The 27,838-nt window shown below is 31.6% G+C and overlaps 1 protein-coding gene across 5 annotated transcripts in view; it reads left to right on the top strand.

Moving 5' to 3' along the window:
- Nucleotides 1-27,838, top strand: part of KIF20B (kinesin family member 20B) — a 61,569-nt gene that overhangs the window by 6,871 nt on the left and 26,860 nt on the right. For 3 of the 5 annotated variants that reach the window (XM_090277988.1, XM_090277986.1, XM_090277985.1), the window contains exons 3-21: nt 1,400-1,486; nt 1,591-1,707; nt 2,292-2,430; nt 2,974-3,158; nt 4,800-4,836; nt 5,304-5,531; nt 6,445-6,556; nt 7,679-7,750; nt 7,831-7,977; nt 8,636-8,798; nt 9,825-10,112; nt 11,385-11,524; nt 11,805-11,943; nt 12,863-13,091; nt 13,911-13,963; nt 19,306-19,459; nt 19,971-21,177; nt 21,515-21,653; nt 27,181-27,300. In XM_090277988.1, the coding sequence (XP_090134114.1) occupies nt 1,400-1,486; nt 1,591-1,707; nt 2,292-2,430; nt 2,974-3,158; nt 4,800-4,836; nt 5,304-5,531; nt 6,445-6,556; nt 7,679-7,750; nt 7,831-7,977; nt 8,636-8,798; nt 9,825-10,112; nt 11,385-11,524; nt 11,805-11,943; nt 12,863-13,091; nt 13,911-13,963; nt 19,306-19,459; nt 19,971-21,177; nt 21,515-21,653; nt 27,181-27,300 (3,756 nt within the window). The remainder of the gene's footprint in view (nt 1-1,399; nt 1,487-1,590; nt 1,708-2,291; nt 2,431-2,973; nt 3,159-4,799; nt 4,837-5,303; nt 5,532-6,444; nt 6,557-7,678; nt 7,751-7,830; nt 7,978-8,635; nt 8,799-9,824; nt 10,113-11,384; nt 11,525-11,804; nt 11,944-12,862; nt 13,092-13,910; nt 13,964-19,305; nt 19,460-19,970; nt 21,178-21,514; nt 21,654-27,180; nt 27,301-27,838) is intronic. The other 2 variants (XM_090277989.1, XM_090277987.1) reach the window with 1 other exon arrangement.

The raw sequence follows: 27,838 nt of genomic DNA, 5'->3' as shown, positions 1-27,838 counted from the left end.
GTTATTTACTAATGGGATATGTATGTCTTTTGTGCACTGCACAATTTATCAAACTTTGGAATTGGAGTAGACATAGCCACCCTCATTTCCTGTATCTCATTGTTTTGGGATTGTACGTGCTTTTTATCACAACAACCATGGAAAAATCAAGCTTCACAGAGATATGACATTGAAATAAAGAGTGTGATCTAATATTAAAACTGAACTACTTTGAGCTAATAGTTCATGGTGTTCAACATGTCAGATACTATTGTTATCGTCTCAAAAATGTAAAATACTCTACTACGCCCCAAGGAATTGCAGCCCTAGTTTTAAAAAATTAATCCAGATTTTTAAAAGTTAAAATAATTCAGTAGTGCTTAACACATTAACTGCCATGTGAGTTAAGTTTAACTCACCCTGGTTTTAAGCCCGGAGCCTTGTGAAGTGTACACCATTCATACGTCGCTTTACCTTGGGTGCCTCGTGGTGCACAGGCAGCTCACGCTGCCATATTATAAAATACATATTATGTGAAGAGTGGTCTCATGGGTAAAACCCTGCAGATGGTTCGTGAAAATCTTACTGATGATTTTATTGTTAAATTAATACTGGCAATTTGAAAACGTGGATCAGATGAACAGAAGTTAATTTATTTTCTATTTATTTTAACTTTTAAATTTCACTAAGTCTGACATGTAAACAAAAACACTTCCTTTATGAACTGTTTCCAAGATTTCCCGTTACTTTTTCATCGAATCACAAAGAAATATTTTGTTTTCAATGTTTTTATCTTATTTTCATAATAAAACTTTGTGGCTCCAGGGGAAACTTTTTTTTCCTAGTGTGGCAGTCAATGTGTTAAGAAGTGAAAGCCCTTCCACCACTCTACTGACTACTACTATGATGTTTGCTTTGTGTTTCTGTAAACTTTTTGATTCAATCCTGATGTATTCTATTTGTTATCTTTTAGATTGTTAATTATGATGCTTAGAGCTGGACTAACCCAATTTCTAAAGAACTATGAAAGGGGAAAGGGGAGTATAGCAAACATAGATGAAAGAAAAAGAATAAAGAAAGGAGAGAGAGAGGGAGGGAAGGAGAAAGGAGAAAGGAAAGGAAGGCAGGGAGGAAGGAAGGAAGGTTATTTAGTTAGAAAAGTTAGGATTTTATGGAAAAAGCCTTATTGTAAACTTCAAGTATAAAATATAGGAGGTAAAGAACATTTTGTGATTTTTTTTAAAAATTTGTTTTTTATATACATGTAAAATGGTTAAAAACAGAAGAATCACTGTTTGCTTAAGAGATTCTGTATAATCTCATTGTCCTGTAACTATTTCAGCCACTTAAAAGAAGGATGATTTCTGAAAAGCAACATTTTGTATTTTATTAATACAATTATTTTGTTCTTCATTTTTAGGCAAACAGTTTGGAATCCAAAGATTATCTCCAAGTTTGTCTTCGAATAAGACCATTCACACAGTCAGAAAAAGAACATGAGTCTGAGGTTGGTGTTGAATTTAATTGGGTTTTAACATTATACCTTCATTAAATGGACAAAGTATAATTATATTTATTTATTGTGGGATTTTTTCCATTTATTTGTTCTAGGGCTGTGTGTATAGGTTGGACTCACAGACTGTTCTTCTGAAAGATCCTCAAAGTATACTTGCTCGGTTAAGTGAGAAAAGCTCTGGGCTGATGGTACAGAAATTCAGTTTTTCTAAGGTAAGCACCCACGTATGAAATTGAAGATTTTACTTTTAAGGAAAAGAGACTTGTCTTAGGCTAAACTGCTACATAATTGTATGTAATTAACTATATATATCTTGTGCTTATGGAACTTAGATATTAGGCGATTGTATTTTTTTCTCAAGGGTAGGACTCAAATTTCAGGTCTATAAATATATATTGGAAGTGAACAAATCACAGTTTGGTTCTTATAATCTTTTTTAAAAGAAATCTTTTTTCAGAAATAAGATGAAAATGTGTTTAGCTGGTCAGATTTCTTCCTTTTTTTGTTTTTGTTTTCTTATTTATTTATTTTTATATTTTATTTTTTATTGTTTTTCTGTTATGGTTGTCCCACTTTTTTCCCCATTGCTTCTCCCCTCCCAGATTTCTTTCTGAAAATGCTGTGAGAGTAGGTAAACTATCAAGTGTATTTGTTGGAGTTGGACATATGACACCTGTTTTAAGAATGAATCTTATAAAATCATTAAAAATTGTTTTAAACCTGAGAGATAGGGTAGAACTCAGCACGAATATTAACTGGAATTTCCTAAAAAGATTTATTAAAAATTCTTATTTAGGTTTTTGGACCAGAAACTACACAGAAGGAATTCTTCCAGGGTTCCATTATGCAACCAGTAAAAGACTTTTTAAAAGGACAAAGTCGGCTGATTTTTACTTATGGGCTAACAAATTCAGGAAAAACATATACATTTCAAGGTAAATTGTTTTATTTTTGCTGGAAAGAAAAAATGAAGCACTAATATTCACTCATATAATACTTGCATGTAGTTATGTTTCCATTACATAGTACATTTGCTCCATTTTTAATAGGAATAGATTAATTCAATGTGTACTGCTGATGGCTTTTAATTCAGATCAATTTGATTCATTTGTGAAACTACTTAATATGATAAATAGTTAAATGATAAAAATTCAGAAAAACAATGTGACAATGAATTAAGCATGGATAACCAGGGAAGCTATGTTTCATTTTACTTTTATACTTTGCGATTATGGGTGATTGTAAATCTGTGGCCTGATCTGAATGTAAAATGTAGGTTTTGGATCAGAATAATAGTTGATAAAATGTCTATTATACAATGAAGACCAAAGCGATGAACTGAGTAATCCTTCAATCTCTCTCACTTTTTTCTTAGCTGTTTGCTCTTGCATATTGTGGTATAAAAGGAGTCTTGGTAGTCCAGGGGCGTTTTTACTTTTTAACTCTGAGGGAGTATAAAACAAAAATTCTTTTCACAGGCACAGAAGAAGATATTGGCATTTTGCCTCGAACTTTGAATGTATTATTTGATAGTCTTCAGGGAAGACTATACACAAAAATGAACCTTAAACCACATAGATCCAGAGAATATTTACGGTTATCACCAGACCACGAGAAAGAAGAAATTGCTAGCAAAAGTGCATTGCTTAGGCAAGTGAAAGAGGTATGGAGGTACTTTAGTATGTAAAATACATAGAAATCATGACCTTTTATAAATTCTTTAGTTTCTTTCAATCTATATTGGAATATTTATGGTCGTGGTAGTTGTCTTTTAAGAGAAAAACATTAAACACTTGTTTGATGACACCTCTTATTTTATATTGTATGAACAGCAGGATCTTTAAACAAAGCAAATGTGAAATCTTTTTGGTTGTAGAAATAACATTGCACTTACTATGTAATGATTTTTAAAACTTCTCTTTTAGTTGTAAAAGTAATGTGTGTACACAAAAGCTAAACAAGGAAATATGAAAAATAAAATGAAAATTTATTATAATTCTATTTTTGAAGAAAAAGACTTATTAACAGATTTGGAAGTATCCTTTATGTCTTTTTCTCTATATTATAAAATTAGAAACACAGGGGTTTCTATATATATACACCTACACATACAGTCATATATTGGCATATACCTTTATATGTAGGATATAGTCTTCTTTTTGAAAATAAAAACTGAGATTTTACTATAATGTTCTATAACTTGCTCTTTCATTTAATGTATTTTAAGTCTCTTACTACCTTAATTTATTCATTTGTCTCTTTATCAGGTTATTTTTTCACACAACCCTCCCTTTCTTTCTTTTGGTTTAGTTTTTCTCTTCTGAATTTTGTAATGTTTTGAGAAATTTATCTTAGTCAAGATTATTAAAAACTTAACAGTTTTTATAAATATTTTCAAAATATGGTGGGTACTTTCTTTTTTAAGACATTTAGAAATCAAAGTTTCAAGGTAGTAAAAAAACAGTTCATTAGTGGAGTTCAGAGTTGATAATTATGGTCTGTGAAAGTAAAATCGTATTTTAACAGAAATTTTGGAGATTAGTAGATAATTTCATAGGTAACTCATAGTGAAAATTAGTCATTAATAATGAAAAAAATTTCCCTAAGGTATTTATTTAGAACAAAATATGATTTTATCTGAAATTTAAAATGTTAAAAAAATGAGGTACTCACTTTCATATATTAATTGTAAAGTTTTTTTAGAAAGCAAGTTGGCCATAATATTAAGAGTGAGAACTTAAAAAGTGTTTTATATCTTTTCTTCTACCAGTTAAGATTTATGTATGTATCCTAAGGAAATGATTTGTATGCAGAAGAAAAAGTACATTAAAATAATACATTTAGGTATTTATATTACCATTATTATTATTATTATTATTATTAATACCCGAGGACATTTTTTTCATTGCTTTTAGAGAGGGAGGGAGGTGTGTGTGGGGGTGTCCTTTCATTCACATTTATTCAGTTATGTGGTCACCAAATGTATACAAATGAATTTTAATTACAGAAAAGCTTACAGTGTAGTAAGTGTGGAGAACAGAAATAGATGTGAATTGAAATATTAATAGTAATTACCTCTGGGTAGCAGGGATTATATATGATGATTTTTAAAAAATACTCTTCTGTAGTTTGCCAGATTTCCTTTGTGAGAATATATTATTTAACAAAAATAATTAATAGAGGTCATTGACTTGAGTGGATGAAAGGTTGTGATTTGGTTGTTTACTTAATTGAATAGATAGTATACTGGTTATTTAATCTTAACTAAAAATGGTTTTTAACTTCTAAAAATAATCTTTTTTAGGTTGTAATGCAAAATGACAGTTATGATACTCTTTATGGTAAGATTTCCTTTCTCACCTTTAAAATGTTTATTATATGAAATACATTTGAAAAACTTGAGATTTAATTTCTTCAGTGACATAACAATACTTAGAAAATGGTACAAAGCTGTATAAAATGTCAGTTACTCTAAAGTTTTATTTGGATTTTATATTGCAGATACCTGTTTTACTGGTTGTAACTTTCATGTTAAGTCCAAGGGAAATACTATATTTTTTGTTTTTTAATGTACATTTAACTTCAGTTTAGTTCATTACTATATTTTCAAAAAGAAGAGATAAAAGGAAACCAAACTTTGGTTAATACAAATACTATTTACATCTGCTTTGGTCCAGGTCATTTAACATTGCTTGTCAAAAGATTTAAGGATACTTAGTTTTCAAGTGTAGGAGTCTTGATCTGTTCTGTTGTCTCATTTTTTAGTCAGTTACTTAATTTTGTAATTATCCCTTTTTATTTTTTGTAGGAAGTTTAACAAATTCTTTGAATATCCCAGATTTTGAAGAATCCATGAAAGATTGTGAACAAGCTAGCTTGAATATGGATAGTAACATAAAATTTTCTCTGTGGGTTTCTTTCTTTGAGATTTATAATGAATGTATTTATGACTTATTTGTTCCTGTATCATCCAAGTTCCAGAAGAGAAAGATGTTACGTCTTTCCCAAGATGTAAAGGGCTATTCTTTTATAAAAGGTATACTAATGAATACTTTTTAATTTATTGCTCTGAAGTTCCTTTCTAGGCTTTGTTATAACTATATGAAAGCACACTGGAAATTGAAAAAATTATTAACAGTTATTAACATCAAGATAAGTGAAGTTTGTGCTTTGCAAGTATGTTTTTGTATGTTAATTAAATCTGAATATAAAGGGGTTTATTTTAGTGTTATGTTTGAGTATTATTGAATTCTGAAAGGAAAAAGCTGTGTGTCTTGATAATGACATTATATTGTTGCTTTGTAATAGTGTCCAAACTTTGGGGATTTAGAAATATTTCTGTTTTTCCATGGCGGTATCTTTCCAACCTTTTTAAACCACTATTCACAGTAGGAGTTGCATACATATTGATAACATGGTGACCCAATAGCTCTGTAAACATGTATATATACTTACAACTCAGAAGTTTAACTAATTATATCTACCCTTATGACAAAGAATGCATCTACTTCATTTGTTCTACTTCATTTTTACAAAATGCTGGTTATGACTAAAGAAATTTGATTTTATGATTCATTAATGAGTTGTAATTTGGAATGCCTCATAGCTAGGTAGTTTTGTAGATTTAATCTGTATTGTTCTTTTTTTCCCTCCTGGATGTTTAATTGTAAGTAATCTTTTTAAATTTTCTCTTTGGGTGACTGTAAAAGAATTTACTTTGCATGTTTGTGTAACTTAAATACTGGAAAATTATTAAAATATTTTTCTTTTGCGTACCTCTTTTCTAGTGGAATATGAAATAGCTGAGTTGACTTCACCTAGGGCATGTTATTAAAAAGAAAGATTTCATTATATGTTTTTGGGAAAAGAGAGTACAAACCTTCAATGAGATTGTATTATACAATAAATACTGGGTTTTTATTGATATGTGTCCTCTTTGTTTTTTAAAGATCTACAATGGGTTCAAGTATCTGATTCCAAGGAAGCATATAGACTTCTAAAACTAGGAATAAAGCATCAGAGTGTTGCCTTCACAAAACTGAACAATGCTTCTAGTAGAAGGTAAGGGTAAATTCTATGGTATAAGCCTGAAGCATCTGTGCTAATGTAAATACAACTAATTTAAAGTGGGCAGTAGGTTTTCTGGTATGTTAAATGAATTCATAGGCATAAAAACATTTTGTAAACTAAAGTTTGCTAAACACTTAAGACCATCAGGACTATTTCTTGTTCTGACAGAATATTTACTAATTTGCATGAAGTCTGAGGCATTTTTACTCTTTCTTTTTATGAATATCTAAGCATAATATGTTAAGAGTTGCCTGTAATGGTGGATTTTGCTTGTGTGTCTTTTCCATTTACCCCATGAACACAAACACTAGATGCAATTGTTAAGACAGAAACTCACAGGATTAAAAATAGAGTGTTTGATGGGAAGGATTGGAGGATAAGAGAAAAAACGAAATACATTTAAGCAATGAGATATTTAAAACAGGTTTTTTCTTAAGTGGTAAAGAGCCCTGTTCCTCCCTTACTCAGCATGACACAAGGATAATATATGACCCAGATAAACCCATATTTAGACCAAGTATATGCTTTGCTTTAGGTATATACTTAAAGAAGATTAGCTGTACATAAATACTATTTTCACTAACAATATGATTTTTATTATAAACAGTTATATTAGTAGAAGTTGGAAAGTTAAGAGAAGGAGCTCTGACCAGTGTGGCTCAGTGAGTTGGGCATTGTCCCAATATTCAAGCAAAAGGTCACCAGTTCAATTCCAGGTTGGGGCACATCCCTGGGTTATAGTGCATGTGAGAGGCAAGTGATTGATATTTCTCTCACACATTGATGTTTCTCTCCCTTTTTTTCTCCCTCCCTTCCCCTCTCTCTAAAAATAAATAAATACAATCTTAAAAAAAAAAAAAGAATGTTAAGAGAGAGAGCAGTTTCAAGAGATTTGTGGCTAAGTGAAAGATAAGGTATTTGGTTTTAGACAGTTGGATATATAATCTAGTGGAACACTGGATTAAAATGTCTGGCAGCTAGTTGGAAAATGTACTGGAGCTAAGGCTAGTGTTAGGATATAAATAGATGCCGGTCAAGATGCTTGTGTCTCCTATTTAGAATGCAGAAATTAAAAGTGAAACTTAACATTTGATCTTTGTGTATTTCTTTTAGTCACAGCATATTCACTATTAGAATGTTACAGATTGAAGATTCTGAAACACCTCGTGTAATGCGAGTCAGTGAGTAAGTTGAACGTTCTTCAAATTGTAATTATTTTGAATTGTTTTGAAGAACTTTTAAAGTTTTTTTCTTTCTTTATTCAGGTTGTCTTTATGTGATCTTGCTGGTTCAGAACGAAGCATGAAGACACAAAATGAAGGTGAAAGGTTGAGAGAGACTGGGAACATCAACACCTCTTTATTGACTCTGGGAAAGTGCATTAATGTTTTGAAGAACAGTGAAAAGTCAAAGTAAGTGCTGCTGAAAATGTTATTAGAATATTAAATATTATAATATTTAAACTTACAGCTCCGCTAGTTTTAGAAATTTCTTTGTTGTTTTTAATCTGCTTCTTATGTAATGACTACGATTAAAATACGAAGAGATCTTGGGTTAAAAAAATGATAGAAATGTAGTGTCATTCCATGCCAGTGACTCATCAAGTAACCACAATATTTTTCATAGCAAATATCTATCAATCGACACTTTACACAGTAAGCTTCTCTAAAATCACTTTATTCTTACTAGTGTATTGTGTTCTAGATGTGATAGATTTCTGCATTAATTAATCTTTTAGGCTAAGTAAATTCTAAATCAGCCTTCATCATTTCTATATAGTTTAAGGTGTTTCATGGCATATATTATGTAATTACTCTACAATAAAGAATATGGTCTAGTTCTATGTGATTTTCTTAACATTTTAATTAATGGGTTGTTATTACAAATATTAGTAGTAGTATTTAAAGAAAACAACATAACCAGAAAATGACTATTATAGGTAGCACTAATCATGAACCTAGAACTTAAGTCCATGATAGCTAGGTTAATTATTTCTTTGGAAAATTTATCAGCATCCTGACTTCATGGGATTTGTTTTAACTTAAAATTATTTAAATATTTTTTCCATAGGTTTCAACAGCATGTGCCTTTCCGGGAAAGTAAACTGACTCACTATTTTCAAAGTTTTTTTCATGGTAAAGGAAAAATATGTATGATTGTCAACATCAGCCAATGTTGTTTTACCTATGATGAAACACTCAATGTGTTGAAGTTCTCAGCCATGGCACAAAAAGTAAATATATTCAAGCTTCTGCCAAACCTATCAAGCCTTTATTAATTAGAATATTAATGATTTTTTTCTAGGACTAGATAATACATTTTGCAGTTATAACTGTAAACCTAAGAAATAATTGAAAATTAAATATGTAAATATTGGACCAAGTAGGAGGATGTGGGCAAAGATTGAAAGGTTACCACACTAGGATTAAAATAATAGGTACCTGTTACAAATTTTAGTGCTATTCTTGCAATAAATTGTCAGCTTTTCCATTCTGGTTCATTTAGTGGCTAATTGGGTAGCCCTATGCTAGGAATAGTACTAAAAACTTAACCCTGTACATTAACTTTTCTGTTATTGGAGTGTTCATTTAAGGATGTTAATTTCTTCTTGAATATTTGTTTGCATGCCCCTGGCTGGTTTGGCTCAGTGGATTGAGCGTCGGCCTGCGAGCTAAGTGTCGCTGGTTCGATCTTCCAGTCAGGGCACATCAGAGAAGGAAAACTCTGACTCCAAAAAACCTCCGCTGCCTTGCGGCATACCTCTTCAGGGGAAAGGCTAAGGGAGTAAACCCCGACAGAAAATCCGGAGCCGGAGTCCCTAAGGCGGTTTGACGTTGTAGTCAACACCGGCAACTCCTGCGGCGCACCTGAAGCCAAGCTGTATTGACTCCGTCTTTCCCTTGGACCCTTCAGCTGCGAAGAGAGGGGGGGTCTGCTGCATGGGCAACAGCAGACCCTCCGTATCACCCTGCCCAGGCTCTGTAGCTTCAGCGTCATCGCAAGATGTCGATTCAACACGGGAGGAGACAGATACGATGTCACTCCCGAGTCGGACTGCACAGCCATTCTCGGCGGTGCAGATAGACTCTTAAGAAGCTACACCATTGTCTCTCGAGACGGACGGCTGCCGACGATTTGTTTGCATAGGTTTTATTTTAAACATTCTAGTTGTCATTTGACTTAATAATTTATAAAGTTATTTTTTAGTGGACAGCTTTTGCCTTTTCTATTTTAAAAGTCACATTGGATATTTTAATAGGTTTGTGTTCCAGACACTTTAAATTCCTCTCAAGAGAAATCATTTGGACCTGTCAAATCTTCTCAAGATGTACCATCAGACATGAATAATTCAGATAATAAAATATTAAATTTAAAAAGATCTACAATTTCTTGGGAAAGGAGACTGGAAGATCTGGTAGAAGATGAAGATTTTGTTGAGGAGCTAGAAGTAGCTGAAGAAAACCAAAATGTGGAAACTGAACTTACTGATCAAGATATAGAAAAAACAGTGGAAGACAAGGCTTTCATTAGCCATGAGGAAAAGAGAGTATGTATTAAGAACTCATACTTCTAAACTTGGCTTATTATTCTGCAGATAGGGTTAACAGTACTTAAGGCTCCCTCTCTTCCAATTCTTTTTCCATAATACACTAAATTTTTTACATCTCAACTATATTTTGAAACATTTCAAACCTAAAAGAAGACTAGTACAATGAATACCCATTTACACTGGTTGCCATTTGTTAGCACTTTACCACATTTATTTTAGTTCTCTTTACAAGAGTATTTGAAGACATTTCTTTGCACCATTTGAAAGCAAGATTCAGACAATGACATCTTATGTCTTCAGCATATATTTCCTACGAACATGGACATTTTTTTCATGATAACAGACCATTTTCATACTTAAGCAATTTAATATTGATGCAATAATATAATCTCTTATACTGTCCACATTGAGATTTCTCCAGTGGTTCCAGTATTTTCTTTTTAGCTACTTTGTTTTTTGATCTACAGCTAGAATGAACACATTGCTTTTGTTATGTTTCTTCAATGATCCTCTAACATAGCATAGATATTTTTGAAAAGTTGAGGCCAATTGCCTTATAGAATGCCCCCAATCTGTATTTGATTATTTTCTTGTGATCCAGGTTTTACACTTTAGGCAAGCCTATTATATAGGTGACATTGTGCATTTCCTAGTGCATCACATCAGGAGACACATGATATCTGATTTCCCCATTCTTGGTGATGCTAAGTTTTGCTCACCTGGTTAATGTATTGTGTTTCAGATCTCTCTCCATTGTAAAAGCATATTATCTGTGGGATGATACTTTGAGACTATGTGCATATCTTGTTCCCCAGTATCTTTTTATCCAATGATTTTAGCATACATTGCAGTCTTAAGTACTAATGCTCAAAATGTCTACCCGGTATCAATTATTCTATTTCTTCAAGAACATGAATTGTTTGTATATGCTCATGGACGGTTGTATGGATTGAATGAAATAAAATATGAACTCCTCAAAATAGTTTCTTGGTGGATAATAGATACTTTTTTATCCTTTACTTTCTTATTGTAGTTTGGCGGTAAGACATTTCAGTTACTCTAAATCTGTTTCTAAAGTTTTGAGAGGCTCACCGATTTTTTAGATGAATGAATCTCTGCAGATAAGTAATTTTCAGTTAGACTATTATCACTGTTAAAAGGATGCATAATTATAATTGACTAAATGAGAACAGTTTTATTTTGAACATTTGGAGAGTATTTCTCTTGGGATATATTCTTTTATTATAATTTAATATTTATATATTTTAGAAACTGTTGGATTTAATAGAAGACTTGAAAAAAAAACTGATAAATGAAAAAAAAGAAAAGTTAACATTGGAATTTAGAATTCGTGAAGAAGTCACACAGGAGTTCACTCAGTATTTGGCTCAACGGGAAGCTGACTTTAAGTGAGTTATTTCTTCCATGTCCTGGCAGAAATTGATAATTTTATTCACTTGTTTAAGTTTTTTTTTTTAAACTCATGTTAGGTGGCTTCTGAATTCTTTCCTCTTTTTATAGGCTTGAAAAATAGCTGTTACTAATCTCCATGGTGATTCTGAATTATACATGAATAATTAAGTAAATCTGCTTTTAATTTATAATGTCCTTAATCTTAGGAATTTAAAACAAAAACACAAAGTAGTGATTTTTTTTTGTTTCTCAGTGGGATTCATTTGTTTTATGCAGGGAAACACTCCTTCAGGAACGAGAGAGATTAGAAGAAAATGCTGAATGTCGTTTAGCTATCTTTAAGGATTTGGTTGGTAAAACTGACACTGAAGAAGAAGCAATAAATCAAGATTGTGCCATGAAAGCTGAAACCAAAGTATGTTAACTAAAGTATTAAATCCATTAAGAATTTGGGTGCCAGGATTTAGTGTACCACATCAATGATGTCAAACATTAGTATACTTTAGAATTAAAAAACTTAACTGTTGCTTTTTATAATTAAGTATGCTTTGTTAGGAATGTAAGCACATATAATTTAAATACAGCTATTGAACTTGAAAAATTTGTGTCTCTGTTACATTTACATCTCATTTTGGTGTTGTTTGAGTCATTGTGTTGACTGTAGTTAAATAGGTTCCTTTTTGTTTGATTATGCAGTACCCCTATGAGATTTGTCTTCAACTTAAAGAATTTTAAGGTTATAAGGAATTTAATGGCTCATTTAAGTACTGCTCTGATTAAAACAAAAACACATATATAAAAAGGATTGCTTGTACTAGCCAACTAATCTTTCCCTACTACTGAAGAAACATTATTCTTTTCTGCTGCTTCCACTGAAACTGAAATCGATTGCTTCCCTTGGGGTTATTTGTTGTTGTTTTATTTTTTAATCACTCAATATGGGGGCCTGAGTTGGTGATGTTCAGGCCCTTGCTGTCAAACCATCATTCTAAGCTGGGAAAATGAAGGTTTTTTTGGCTGTCCCAACAAAACCTTTTAAGACATATTATATAACTGGAAGTTTACCTAAACTAGATAATCATAATTGTTTTGTAATGACTTATCACAGTTTACAACATTGTTTGAATGGGGATCTATTTCTCATGTTCCATAAAACAAAATGAATAATGGAATACAACTTTTTCATAATTGGAGGTACTTGATATAATTTATTATTTTAAAACATTTCAAATTAACTTTTGCTATGTTTTTAAAACTGTTTAAATCAGATGGTATCACACTGTAAGAGTGAAAGCCACTGCTAACATTAGGCATGTGGTTTTTGCTATTTTTAGGAAGCACATAATTATATAGGAGTTGAAGAAATTATTGGTTCTCTGCAAGATGATGTCACTGATATTAAGAAACAGGCTGAAATTGCTCACTTATATATTGCATCTCTTGCTGACCCCCAGGAAGCTATTGCTTGTTTAGAAATAAAGTTTGATCAAGTTAAAGCTGAATTAGCTAAAACCAAAGAAGAATTAATCAAAACTCAGGAAGAGTTAAAAAAGAGAGGAACTGGTAAGTAGATGTATTTTACTCATATTTAGATGATAGAAATGCATGAAAAGACATCTGGTTAGTGTAAGAGATTTATGCAACTTATGTACCATAGTGACCAGAAAATTATTTGATCTGGGTAACGTAGTTAATACTTACCATTTTTATGGCTTCATAGTAATTTAATATTAGACATTTTTTTGTTTTTACTTACTTTTAGATTAATATTATAAAATGGACTTCTCAAAAATAAAGAACTAAGTATTAGCTTCATCAACAAATTAGGAAATCTCATAAATATAGTTTTTCTTTATGTTTCTTTTATGAGCTCTTCTATATTCCTAATGAACTTATACGGTAGTAGATTTTACTCTTGGTTTGCAAGTTTGGGATAGAGTGACTCCTGTGAATCCGTTAGATTGGTGTTTCGCTCTAGCTCTGATTATTGTATCTGGCTTTTAAGAGAGTTAGATGAAATACTCTTTCCTTTTCCCTGAAACAAGATGGGTAGAAAATAGCAGGTAAGTGGTGCCTCTACATTACAAGGTGGTCTAGAAAGGTAATAGTGCCTTCTCCTTTCTGAGGTTATGCCAGAAGTTTTTTACTATTTAGCATATGTCATTCATTTTTATTCTGAGTGTTGAAAGTAGTTTTTTCAGAAACATTACTCTGATGGTAGAATTAGTAGCTGAGTGTTGTGTGTGTCTAGTGATGTCAAAAGCCTTTTCCTGAAAAACACACTAGTTGAAGTGTCTTCTGTAGCAGCTTATGTTTTGTGATTATTCAATGATAATTTTTTTTAGGGGCTAGATGTTTTTTCAATATTTTTATTTTTTGCAGAATCAGAAGTTAACTTAAATTCATTGGTTCAAGAGCTTGAGAAATCTAATGAGGTAATACTTTAAGCTTTATTTTTGTCTTTAATAAGAAACTTGATAAGTAATTGAAGGGGAATGAATTATGACAAGGTAATATATTTTAAACATAAGTAGTAAATGAATATGATTAAAAAAACGGAAAAATAAGTTTCTTCACCCTCATACCTCTTTTCAGTGGTGGCCACTGGAAAGTTTCTTCAGCCCTTCCAGAAAATATTTACTTGTATATATAGAACACATACACGCATACATACACATTTTAGAAAGTTTACACAGATGGGACTGTGGTTTTGTGTTTTGCTATCTTCCTTTAGAAAATGTCTTGTAGATAATTCTACATCACCACATACAGATTTATGCCACTTTTTAAAACTAGATGTGTGGCGATGATCAGATGATTTAAATTGTTTATTTTGTTTGAAATTACTGAGTTTTTAAATTATAGGATATTACCTGAGCAATGTGCAGCATTGGAATTCTGAAGATGTCTGGCATCTTGTTCTTTTAGATCAGATAACCCTTCCAAATGGTTATAGATAGAATTTAACATTGATAAGTCTAAATATGAAATTTCAAGTATACATGGAGGTGAAGTGAATTTAGAGCTCTAAACTTAGTATTTTGCTTGACCTTCTCTGGCATGGGTCTTCTTATTTTAACTTACACTTATCCTACTAAAGAATTAAATATTTGAAGATAAATAATTCAAGATCTTGGTATCAAAGATCCAATTTTTAAAGAACTAACCACAATAATATAATTAGCAGAAGACATTGTTATAGCTACTGTTTAGATAATTTCCTAATCTTTTATTTTTTCCAGTTATAAAAATAGTGGATGCTGGTTGTAAAAATTCAGTTATATTAAACTGTGCAAGATAGAAAATGAAAAAGTCCCCTGTAATCTTTCTCCTAAATTATGAAAAAAAATCAATAAGTTGATTGGTAGCTCTTTTAGACTTTTACTTTATATATATTTTTATAGAATACTTACTATGTACGCTTTTTTTTTTTTTTTTATGATTTTACCCCAGGTTTATTGAAGGAAGGGAGGGAAAGGGGTTAAAGGTAAGGGGGAAGCTCCCGGTACAACTCGAGGGCCCGTAGGAGCAGGGGAAGGGGAAGGAGACTCCCCGTCCACCTGAGGGCCCGTAGGAGTTCTCTCACTATGTACTCTTTTAAGTACTTCACATATATTGATTCATTTGAATCTCAGAACAACTTTATGATGTAGATACTATTTTTTTATTTTTATTTTTACAGAGACATTAAATAACTTGCCCAGGGTCCCACAACTAGAAGGTAGAGAAACTAGGATTCAAACACAGGGTCTGATTACAGATTCTCTTATCCAGTATGCTGAATTGCTTCTCTTCCCTTTGTTTTTATAAACTTTATTTTTTAATCAAAAATAAGGTCATGCTATGCATAGTATGTGGTCCCTGGTATTTTTGCTTAGTCTTAAAATTTGAGGGAATTATAAAACTGCATCATATTTGCATTTTAGTTTTCCTAAAATATATTTACTAAAAATTGCTATTCTTTTCAAAGAAAATAATTATGCTGAATCAAAAAATTCAAGAGTTGAAAGATATAATTGATCAAAAAGAAGATACTATTAACAACTTTCAGAACCTAAAGTGTCATGGGGAAGACATATTTAAAAGCATTGTAAGAATTTAACTTTGCATTATAAATTACATTAAAAAGTATGTTTTGGTTCAAAGTAAAATAATTTAAAATAGCTTAAATAACAGACTAATTTTCTAAGATTGTTGAATTTTGGTGTTGAATTCAATTTACTTTGCATGAATCTGAATTTTTGAGAACTTAAAAGAGGTATTTGGCCTTTTTGAACATATGTGGAAGAATATGAGAAGGGAAGAATTTGTAGCCCTTGCAAGTTGAAGCATCGGCTAGTTGGAAGAGGAGCTCTGGGGTGAAAGGAACTTTGATATGCTTAGATATCCACACATCGTAAAAATCCCTATCTCTTTATCTATAATCTATATCTGTGTCTATATATAGAACTGTAAATGAAATTTAGTAAAATAAGATTTTTTTTCCTTAGAGACTGGTTTTTATTATATGCATTTTAGATAATGTTCATATGCTTAATATCTAAGATATTGTCTTTAAAAAATTACATTATGTACTGTGGCATATAAGGTCTTTAAAGGTTTCATAAATAAAAATTTAGATAATTCCTTATATAGTTAGCTTAGTCTAGGATTAGCCTTTTAATCTTTTTTTAAACAATTATTTTTGGTTGTCTTTACAATTTTTATTGTAAGCTTCAATTTATTTTTTTTTTAAGTAGATATGGTAAAATATATGGTAATTACATGATAGACTGAGTAACCTAATAGCCAAACATCTCTTCTTGGTTAGAGTTGCTTTTGCGTATCTTTTTTCTTACCAGAAGGAGCAGGAGTGTTATCTTATAAAATGTGACTGTTGACTCTCCTTTGTATCTTGAGAGTCAAATCCTTAATATCCACCAACATTCTCTGAGTCATCTCCACATTGAGTGGACTTGGGATACCACAAGAGTAAATAAGCATCCTGAAAGAGTAGCTTACCCTCTCTATCTGATCTCTGATAGCAGGCATCCGTTTTGCTATTTGTTTATTCAGTCTGACTTTTCTATACCTGAAGTGGGAGAAACACCCTATAATAAGGTAGAGAGTAAGGATGAGAAACAGAATAATTTATTTCAGTTGAGAAACACTTGAGCGGCTATTGTTTGCCAGGAATTATATAGATTATTAAAACCTATTTCTCTTAACTCCCCAGTAAGAGAGAAACCACATAAACACAATAATAATTAAATGTGCAGTGGTAGTCAGTATGTGCAAGAAGCTAGGAATTAAATGGGCCGTTAGGGACTACTTTCTGGAGATGAAAATTATTAAGTTGAGCTTTTTTAAAGGGTGATTAAAATTTAGCTGGTTTAAAGTAGGCAGAGGGTGCAGTTTGTAGCTACAAGGGACAAAAAGATATGTTGACTCTCAGTTATAAGGATCAGAATGCACAAAGTCATGGAAATGAGAAGCCTCTCAGTTGGGGATGTGTGTGCAATTTGTTGTTCGAGAAGAAAGTTTGAAGAAAGGCGAGGTCATAGATGAAGCAGGGCAGCACTTGATTGGGTAAGATGCTGGAAGGCCTATCAGCAGTGCATTAAAGAGTTTGGGTTTTATCCTATAGGCAGTGAGGGACTAGTCACTGATTTTAAGGAGAGGAGTACCAGAGTTGATTTTTTTTTTTTTTTGAGTAGATGATTTTGGAAACTTTGAGGATGAGATTGAGATGAAATTAGACTGCAGGTAGAGAAACCAGTTAAAAGCCTCTTGAAAGAGTTTATGTGGTAGTTCATGAGGACTTTGATTTAGGGTAGTTCTGTAGTGGTGGTAGGGATTAAGAAGAAGAAACTGATTTGTGAAATAAGAGGAGGGTAAACATTTTGGAACTTGGGGCTTGACTTTTTCCAGTAACTGAATTGTTGGGCCTCAAGTCTCAGCATTTTTATTTGGTTATTTATCACATGCTTTTGCTTTGATCACTTGATTTGGATTTTAAGTCTGATCTTTGGTTTGGTGAAGGAAAATAAGAACAAGAAAAATAAAAACAGAGACATCATTCTGGTGACTACAATTTTGAAAAAAATTGTTGGAAATTATGTTTATTTTTCTGGTATATTTGCATATCACAGTGTGTTAGTAATATTTAAGTAATAGTAAAAAAGAAATATGTATAAAATATGCAGTTCTTGCCTACACTAAGCTTTTAAGGTAGGCTGTAGATCCACTTTAGCACTGATAACAGTGCTAAATTGTTTATATAAGTACATAAAGGAACAAATACAAAATAATTTGGAACTTAACCTGACTGTTCATTAACTATTGATCCTAGGGTCACTGTTCCAAAGCTGGTCTTGAAAGTGACTCTAATGATGAAAAAGTTTATTTTGAATGATGGTTCTTTATTGTTCTTCCAACCAAGTATTCCCTAGGGGCAGAGAATACTCCTTTCAATAACTGTGAGCTGTAGGGGAAAGATTTTTGTCTGAAGATTGTATAATTTGAAGGCAAAAAATATAACCAGGTCATTATGATAGGTCTATGAGGTAAGGAGACAACCTGAATCTGTCATGGAGTCGAAAACTCCAACTGTCAGAGGTGTGGTCCATCTATCCTTGGATTTTGTTATTTATCAGTACACCAAGGTACTAATTGTGAGAAAGCATGGAGTTTGTTTTTCATGATATCTTTTGTTTAATGATATCTCAGAAAACATTGCTTTTATTTTTTTTCAATAATCTGTGACCTCATGACTTAAAAAAGTCATTTTTTCTATATATCTTAGAATAAAATGTTTGCTGATTTTATAAGGTAAACTGGCATTTTATTTTTTTCATAAACTTTTTTCCAACATGGATTGCTACCAGGGATTTAAGTAATCTCTGCATTAAAAAAGTATATATATATCCCTGCCTTTACCATACCTTTGATTACTTTATAGACTTGCACTTAACTGCTGAATTTTACCTTTCCTCTTTTCTGGATAGTACTATATTGTACCTCCTTACTGCTAGCCTTTTAGGGGGGCATAGTATCTGCCTTAAAAAAAAAATTCAAATATTTTTATCATTTAGATAAATTAAGAACTCAAATTTAAAGCTGTATGTAGACTGTATATCTTTAAATATACATAGGGTGGAGGCTAAGGTCAAAATTTTTATGTGAGTTCTTCAAGTGTAAGACCATACTAATCTTACAGAGGCTTTGGTTACAAAACAGTTGTTGAATTTCTAGAGTTGGACCTCAAGATTTTAAGTAAAAGTATAAGAAATAATTCTATCTTATTGTTTTCTTAATCTTCTCTTTTTGTCTTTCTTCATTTTTTTATAAATTGTTGTTCTGTTACAGTTTTCCCATTTTTTCCCCCCATCGCTCTCGCCTGCCCTGTAATCTTCTTTTCAGAGCACATTACAAGTGTGGCTTAGGGGTAGGTATTTTAGGGTTTTATAGTTATCCCCAAAGAAGTCTCTAATCCACCTGATTACCTTAGGAAATGTAAAGATGAATCTGTTTTTTACATTTTAGGTGAACCTACATGCTTACCTGATTTTAAGACAATTTATTTTTTGTTCTTAGTGAGTGTACACATTAGTTAATATTACTCCTTTGTAGAGCCATCAGTTATTTTAGGTTGTGTCTTAAGAAATAACTTAGAAAACTGTTCCAACAAATTTGAAAATAAAGTTGTTATGATACACTATTGAAACATAATTTATACAGTTTTTACATTTATTGTGGCTTTTGATATGTGACCTTATATGAATTTATTTTATTTCAGGACAAGGCTGATACATCTTCTTTAGTAATAAACAATAAATTGGCTTATAATGAAACAGTTGAAATGTCTAAGGACAACAAAACTAAAACTTATTTAGGAAGAAAAAGATTAAATGAAAATGAACTTCAACAAGATGAACCACCAGCAAAGAAAGGTACTACTTCATTTGCTAACAGAGGCCTTTAAAAAAACTAATTTCTAAACCAGTAAACATAAAAATTGCAATTGGAAGAAATTTACTTGTCAAAAAAAAAAAGAAAACCTGAGGAAATCTAAATGTCACTAATATTTATGCTAACATGTTACAGACTGTGTAGAGGATGGGTGTATTTAAAACTGTTTTATTAAAATATAAAATGTGATGATTTGATACACATAGAGGATTACCACCATCTTGACATTAACATACTTTAGGATATGGAATGTCTTCTTGTGGTGTCTCATTAGGTAATCTCCTTACCTCTGTCCCATATTATAATGATAATAAAGATTTGTGATAGACAGATGTTTTACAGCCCTTTTTTGCTTTTTCACTCAGTAGTATCTTATTTCTGTTTTTCATTAAAAGTTTGTGTCTATGTTTTATGGTTGAATATTGGATTAACTGATTATTTTTGGTTTTATTAAGGTCTGCCAGATTAATAACAATTTTCCTGTTTTTAAAGGACCTATACCTGTTAGTCTAACTACCACTGAAGACCAAAAGAAAAATGAAGAAATGCAACAGAGCATTTCAGAAGATGAGGGAAGCATTAGAGTTTTACAAGAAAATGCTGAAGAGCTGAAAACACGATTACTCATTGTTGAGAATGAACTCAAAAATGAAAAGGAAGGAAAAGCAGAATTAAGTAAACAGATTATTGGTTTGCAGGAGGAACTTTCATTTTCTGAGAAGAAGAGCTTTTCTTTAAGTTTAGATGTGCAACAAATTCAGTCAGCTTATGACCATGCAATTTCTGAATTACAAGTGCAGAGAGGTATAAATCAAGAACAGGAGGAAAAGATCATGAAATTGTTAGAGGAGATAGAAATTGCTAGAAGAAACATCACAAATAACGTTTCACAAATAAAATTAATGCAAGAAAAAATAGATGAACTACGAAACCTTGATTCAGTTTCTCAGATCTCAAACATAGATTTACTCAATCTCCGAGATGACAGTCCTCAGGAGGATAATTTGTCAAATACACAGTTATACCCTTTGAATAATGATTATTTGGCAAGTAAGCAGGTTAAACTCAATAGGGAAAGTTCTTTCTATTCTAGTATTGACTCCATTTGGAAAGAATGTAAAGAGATTGTAAAGGCTTCCTCCAAAAAAACTCATCAGATCCAGGAACTGGAACAACAAATTGAAAAATTACAAGCAAAAGTAAAAGACTATGAGGATGAAAACAAGAGACTGAAAACAGAGCATAAAAATCAAGATGTTCTACTGAAAGAAAAAGAAGGTCTTGTACAGCAGCTGAAAGTAGAATTGCAAGAAAAAAATGTTAGTCTTGACGTTCAAGTACAGCAAGTAGCTGAAGGAAAAAGAGCACTTTCAGAACTTACACAAGACGCTGCCTCCTATAAAGTGAAAATAAAAGAACTTGAAGCAATCTTAGAAATTCAGAAGGTTAAATGTAATCATTTAACCAAGTTAGAACAAGAAATTTTGGAAAAGGAATCTATCATCTTGAAGTTAGAAAATAATCTGAAGGAATTTCAAGCGAATCATCAGGATTGTATCAAAAACACCAAAGATTTAAATGAAAGGGAAGTCAAGTTGAAAGAAGAAATCACACAATTATCAAATAATTTGCAAGATGCAAAGCATTCACTTCAGTTAAAGCAAGAAGAAAAAGAAACCAACTGGCAAGAGAAAGAAAAGTAAGCTAAATGTTATTCAGATATTTAAAATATGCAAAGCATTCCTTTTATTGATTTTTTTATGTAACTTAAATAATTTAGGTGGGCATAACAATCTGGTGGGTTATAGCATGTATGGTGAGTGAAGAACTTGAACTTTATATAAAACCTTTGGAATCAAAACTAATGTGAAAAGATATTTTTATAAAATCTAAAATCCTCTCTGAAGGATTCATTCATGGTTTGAACATTCTAAATTTGTGGAAAGATATAATTTTGTAGATTGTTACTATCCTACATGTATGATCTTAAGTGATTAATAGTGTGTCGCTATAGAAAACTGGTTTGTGTTTTATAGATTGAAAGAGGAGCTCTCTGCAAGCTCTGCTATTATCCAGAATCTGAAAGCAGATCTTCAGAGGAAGGAAGAAGATAATGTTGAGCTGAAAGAGAAACTGGCTGATGCTAAAAAGCAGATTAATCAAGTACAGAAAGAGGTAGGCTATTGGAAAAGCTGTATATCCAGTTTAAATGATAAAGATGGTTTTCCTTATATATCAAGTTGAGACACTAATTTTAGGATTGAACAGAACATTTGTCAACTCCATAATTGTTCTTAAAATAATGAGAACAGTATTTCACAAAAGAAAATTTAGTCAGTTTAAACTGAAGAATGTCAAACATTAAGAAAAATATGTGCCCCATGTAGGTTTGAGTTCTTTTCTTTCTCTTAAGGACTGCCAAGTTCAAGTTCTTCCCAAAAAGTAAAAGCAAACTTATTTTGCTGATAGTATTTAGGAGAGTATGCAGTGCAATTGTAATAAGTTTTCATTGTAGTTTAATTTTAAAATAGGAAATAACAATCACATGATTCCAAATTCAAAATATACAAAAGTAATATACGGTGAGGATAAAAACCTTCCACCCCTCCTAGCCATCGGGTTTCTCTGTAAGGCATTGAATGTTATTGATTACTTCCTTTTTACTTCTTTTGCCTTCTGTCCTTTCTTTCTCTTCCTATAAAAAATAAAAACATCCTATAAATGCTGTTGTATAACTTGTTTTTAAAATATTTTTTAAAAGACTTTATTTATTTAGAGAGAGGGGAAGGTAGGGAGAAAAAGGAGAGAAACAGTGATTGGTTGCTCCTCACACGTGCCCCAGCTGGGGATCAGACTCGCAGCTGAGGCATGTGCCCTGACTGGGAATTGAATTGGCGATTTTGTGCTTTGTGGGACAATATCCAACCAACTGAGCCATGCTGTCTAGGGCTGGTGTTTTTTTGTTTTTGTTTTTTTAAACTTAAGAGTATGTCTTGGCTGTCATTTCATGTCAGGCTATAAAAAGTCTCCAAAGAAGGTTTTCTATGATTATGAGATGTATTTATGATTAGTTAATTGGTTTCTTATTATTGGACAATTCTGATAGTTTCTCTTCTTCTGCTGATTCAGATTCTGTGGCAATGTCATTTTGAACATTTGCAAGTCTTTCTGTGGTATAATTCCTAAAAGTGGAATTTGGGTTACTGGTTTGTACACTTGTAATTTTGTCCTTTATTATGCTCTTTAGAGCTTATGCCAGTTTACACACCAGAAGTAATGTGTAAGGATAAGAATTTTTTTTTCTCTATACCTTTAACTACAAAGTATTATTTTATCATATTTTTTGATAAAATTGCTAATTTAACAGATAGAGTATATCACTATAATTCTAATTTGCATTTCTTTAATTATGAGTGAGCGTCTTTTTGTTTAAAGGCCACTTACTTGCATTTTTTTTGTTTCTGTGAATTGTGTATTTATATCCTTTGTCTTTTTAGTTTGGTTTTATTATTATTGCTTTGAAGAAGTTTATACATATTCAGGAAATTTAGCCTTTAAAGGATATGAACTGCATATCCCCTCACCCCTTGTCATTTTTTAAATTTTGATTATAGTTATTTTTTTAACTTAGCGCAAATTTTGGTTTTCATAATTTAAAAAATTATTTTATGTTGTACGTAGACTTTTCTAAAAGGTGAAACTGTTTTAAAGAATTATGTTTTTATTACTTTGAGTTAGTTACAAAAGAATACTTAAATATGTAAGTATGCTTGTGGGTCCCATCCCTATTCTGGTGTTTCTACCCCACAGAAATGAAATATACTGAATGTTTTATGTTTATCATTTTCTTAACTTTTAAAAATATAATTTAAATAGCATTTTAAAAATCTCTGAAGAGTTTATTATATTTTTCTAAGACTTATTACATTATATTCCTGAGATTCATTTATGTATAGTTGTAATTAATCACTTTCACTGCTGTATTATACTCCATGTGTGACAAAGCACAATTTATCCATTCTCCCAGTGACCATTTAGATTGTTTCCTTCCTTTCGCTCTTAGAAAACAGTGTTCCTATCTTATATATTACCATGGTACACTGATGCAGGAGTTTCTATTCCAGGGGGTATAGAGGATGTGAAAAGGTGTATCGCGTGGTTTGAAATTACATTCCTCTGATGAAATGCAGCATCAGATATGTTTTTAGTGGCTATTTGTCCATTCCAGTTTCTACTCTGTGAAATCCATTTGTTCATATTTTTTTAAATTGTGCTTTTTATATTTTCTACTAGTGTGGTAGGATTTCTTTATTCTTTTTTAAATATTTAATTTATTTATTTTTAGAGAGAGGGGAAAGGAGAGTGGAAGATGGAGAGAAACATCAATGTGTGGTTGCCTCTCACACACACCACCAACGGGGGGGACCTGGCCTGCAACCCAGGCATGTGCCCTGACTGGGAATAGAACCGGTGACCCTTTGGTCCTCAGACCGGCACTCAGTCCACTGAGCCACACCAGCCAGGGCTCTATTCTTTATTAAAAAATTTATTTTTCAATTATAGTTTGCATTGTGTAATATTTTGTAGGATTTCTTTACTCTTGATTCTAATTCTTTGTCCGTTAAGTATGCATACATTGCAAATACCTTCTAGTTTGCCTATTGTCTTTTGATAATTGAAGTTCTTTATTTTTATTATTTTTTAATCCTTACTCAAGGATATGTATATTGATTTGAGAGAGAGAGAGAGAGAGAAAGAGAGAGAGAGAGAGAGAGAGAGAGAGACAAACATGAATCCGTTGCCTCCTATACACGCCCCAACTGGGGTTTGAACCTGCAACCTTTTGGTGCAAGGGACAATTCACCAGCCGGCTGAGCCACCTGGCCAGCCTTGGCTGAAGTTCTTTATTTTAATAGCATTATTTGTTTTTATCATTCTTTTGAAAATCAGACTAGCTCATTCTGCAGATGTCCTCAAAACCAAAGCCAGTATCAGTCAGTGTTCCACGTATCCTTATGATTCATTTTTTACTTAGCTTTCTGTTAGTTCAATATTTCTTTTTTTTTTTTGCTAGTTCCTCAGTGTATTTAAAAAGATTTTAATAAGTTTTTAAATTTACTATTTTATGTTGTTTTCAATAGAGGGTTAGTTTCTTCTAAACTACTTTAAAAAATGAAGTTCTGAAACAATTTTTCATTTAACTTAAGAAAACGCGAGCAATATATAAATTAAAAATGAAAAAAAAAAGATTTAAAATTAAATAACAATTCATGGCTATTAGGCCTGTAGTGATAAAGAAGAGGAAGTGGAAGAGCAGCTCTTGCTATGGACCTAGTATCTTCTGCATTTCTGTGAGCAGAGAAGTTCTTAAGTTTCCACGCCCCCCCAACCGCCACAGCCTTTTAGGCACTCTGAATCCTGGAAAATTTGGCCTAAGTTCTGTTGCTTCATTTATAATGATTTGTAGATATGTGTAAGTTGTGTTTCCCATTGCTTTAGTAGTAATTAAGTTCCCAGATTCACTGTCAGTGTGTTGAGTATGATTCTGATTTTAGACAGTGATGAGTACTAAGTTTTAATAATATGGAAAAATGCTTGTATTACAATGTTAGGTATTATAATAGAAGCTGGACCCAATTTTTTATTTTTTATATATATTAATAATATAGACTGCAAGAAAATATATCAATTATAATTATATTTGGGTTACCTTGGGTAGTGGCATTATAGGTACTGCTTTAAAAGCTCTACTTGTTGCATTTATTAATTTCTTATAATGAATATGTATGTATTCATTCATAATAAGGGAAATGCAAGTTTTTAACCAGTGGAAGAAAAATGCAAACAATACTACCAAAGATAATACCCACAAATCTATGTTTTTTCTGATAATTTTATACAGAAAGTTTTCAGGCCATGTGGCGTATTTCAAAAGTAATGATGACAGTAAAGATGACCTAAACTATAATTAGGCAATGGGAAAATTTTTAGTCAAATCAGCAAGTTAAAAGTATCACATAATTTGGAAAAGCACTTGTTTGCCACTTGGAAGACTTGGATTTTTTTGCTTCCTAGGCATTTATTTCCTGCTTAAAGGTAACTATTTCTGAGCACCATGGTTATCAGTAAGCATTATCAAGCATGGTCTAATTACGTGTGTTCATATGGAACCAGTGACTCAGTTCTTAAAAAATAGCCACTTTTTCCAATTAAACCTTTTCATTGATATATTATTAGTAAATATTTTTAAAGACATGAATGTACTTAAAAGTGCATTTTACTTAAAAGTCCCCTCCCCAGTCTTATTTCTCTCTTTTTAAATGTCTACTCTTGACAGTCTGTGTTCTTGATCTGTTTATATACACTTAATATATGTATATATAGAAATAATTATTGTATGTATCATTAGTACTTTTATTTTTATAAATGGAATCAACTATATATAAATATTGCTTTTCAATTAATTCTATGTTTAAAATTATTTTCTTATCACTATAGAGGTATCTCTTTTTAAGTAATGTTTATTGTATAATCAACTGTTCATCATTAATGATGTGTATTAAGAGTGTTATCTATTAAACAATGCATAGTGTGAATGCTAATAATAATGGCAGTTTATTCTGAGTTTATACATATCTCATTTAATTCTCAGATAAATATCACGGGTAGGACTGTTTTTAACTTCTGTTATATGGGTAAAGAACCACTCATTAAGAGAGAGAATTTGTCCAGTTCACTTACCTCATATATGGTAGAGCCAGGATGGAAACTGAGGCAGACCTATGTGCATCTTGGTGCAACACGTAGTCTGTATTTATTATTCGCTGACAATTTATGTCTGTAAAATCAATGTGGATGGTGTTTATTACTGGAAGTCAAATATTTTTAAGCAAAATAAGCAGATAAAAAATACTAATGTATGATTATAAAAGAAATGTGAATTTATTGTCATATATTTGGAACATACAGAAAGCCTATAAAGGAACGTAAAAATCCCCTGAAACCAAACTATTAGAGCTGTTATTATTGTGACATCTTCATTCTTTTTTATGAGGGGGAACTTTTAAAAATGAATTTTCTTTAGTATTTCAAATCTGTAAGATTGTCATGATGGAAATTGCCTAAAGATGTATATAGATTATCTCTCTCTCTTTTTTTCTCTCTCTCGGTGAACATTTTTATACTAGTTCATAGTGCTTTTGATTTCTATAACAAGTTTGTTATAGAAATCACTAACACCAAAATCAATGGACTTTCTCTCGGCTGGGTATTTTTGGTCATGTAATTGTTCCGTGTTCATCCTCTGCCATTATTAGCTTTTAAAGTATTTCTTGTGTTACTGGATTACATTACTCAAACTTTGGAAATGTGAGCCCCCTAGAATGTTTTTTTTGATTTTTCCATGATAATGATTTTCCTGTTGCATGCAAGATGCTATGTTGATTCTTTTTTGAGAGCACTTACAGACTTTGAGATTTTTTAAATGTAAGAAGAAAATGATTTCTTCATATGCATTCTACTTTAGAGTATTAAGAAATATTCTGATACCTTGAAGCCGTATCTTATACTATGTTAGAATCTGTACTTTTTAAAATGGGTTTTTAAGGACATGAATCTTTGAACCAGTGGCCATGAAATTTCAGTAAAAAACAATTAATGTTTTTAAAAGTGCTTAATTTGTTTTATAATCATTACTTTGTAGGTATCTCTAATGCGTGATGAGGAAAAATTATTGAGGATTAAAATTAATGAACTGGAGAAAAAGAAAAACCAGTGTTCTCAGGAAATAGATATGAAACAGCGAACCATCCAACAACTCAAGGTAACAGTTTTTTTTAAAGGGTTGTTTAAGTAGAATCTGTATATTTTAGTGTCTAAAAAAATCAGTTATTCGTACGAAATTCTCTTTTGACTTTTTCTGCAATTGTAAGATAAATTGGTTAAAATTAAATAAGGCCATAGTGATTTGCTTCTAATGATTAAAGTGTGGAAAGGAAAAAATAGTAACTTTACAGTGGAGAAATCTGGCAGACACCACCTTAACCAAGTATTCAAGAAGAGCATCACCAGTGGTAAGTCATATTGTAACTTGTATCTTCTGATTTGATGTGACCTTAAGGCCACATGTTTTTTGTCATATTCTTCCTTCAAATCTATTAACTCAGTCTCTGTATGAGAAAACATCAGGCAAACCCAAACTGAGGATGTTCTAAATACGTGATCAGTAAAAAGTGTAAAGTCATTAAAGAAAAGCATTACTGAGAAACTATCACCAATCTGATACTAAGGAGACACGATGACTAAATGCAGTGTTGTATGGTGTGTGGGGTCCTAGAACATCAGTGGAGAAACTGTTGAAA

The sequence above is a fragment of the Furipterus horrens genome, unplaced genomic scaffold (genome assembly GCF_987537825.1).
Source record: "Furipterus horrens unplaced genomic scaffold, mFurHor1.1.pri manual_scaffold_5, whole genome shotgun sequence".
Taxonomy (NCBI): Eukaryota; Metazoa; Chordata; class Mammalia; order Chiroptera; family Furipteridae; genus Furipterus; species Furipterus horrens.
The sequence above is the reverse complement of the archived record's forward strand: the minus strand, read 5'-3'. Positions and strand labels throughout refer to the sequence as shown.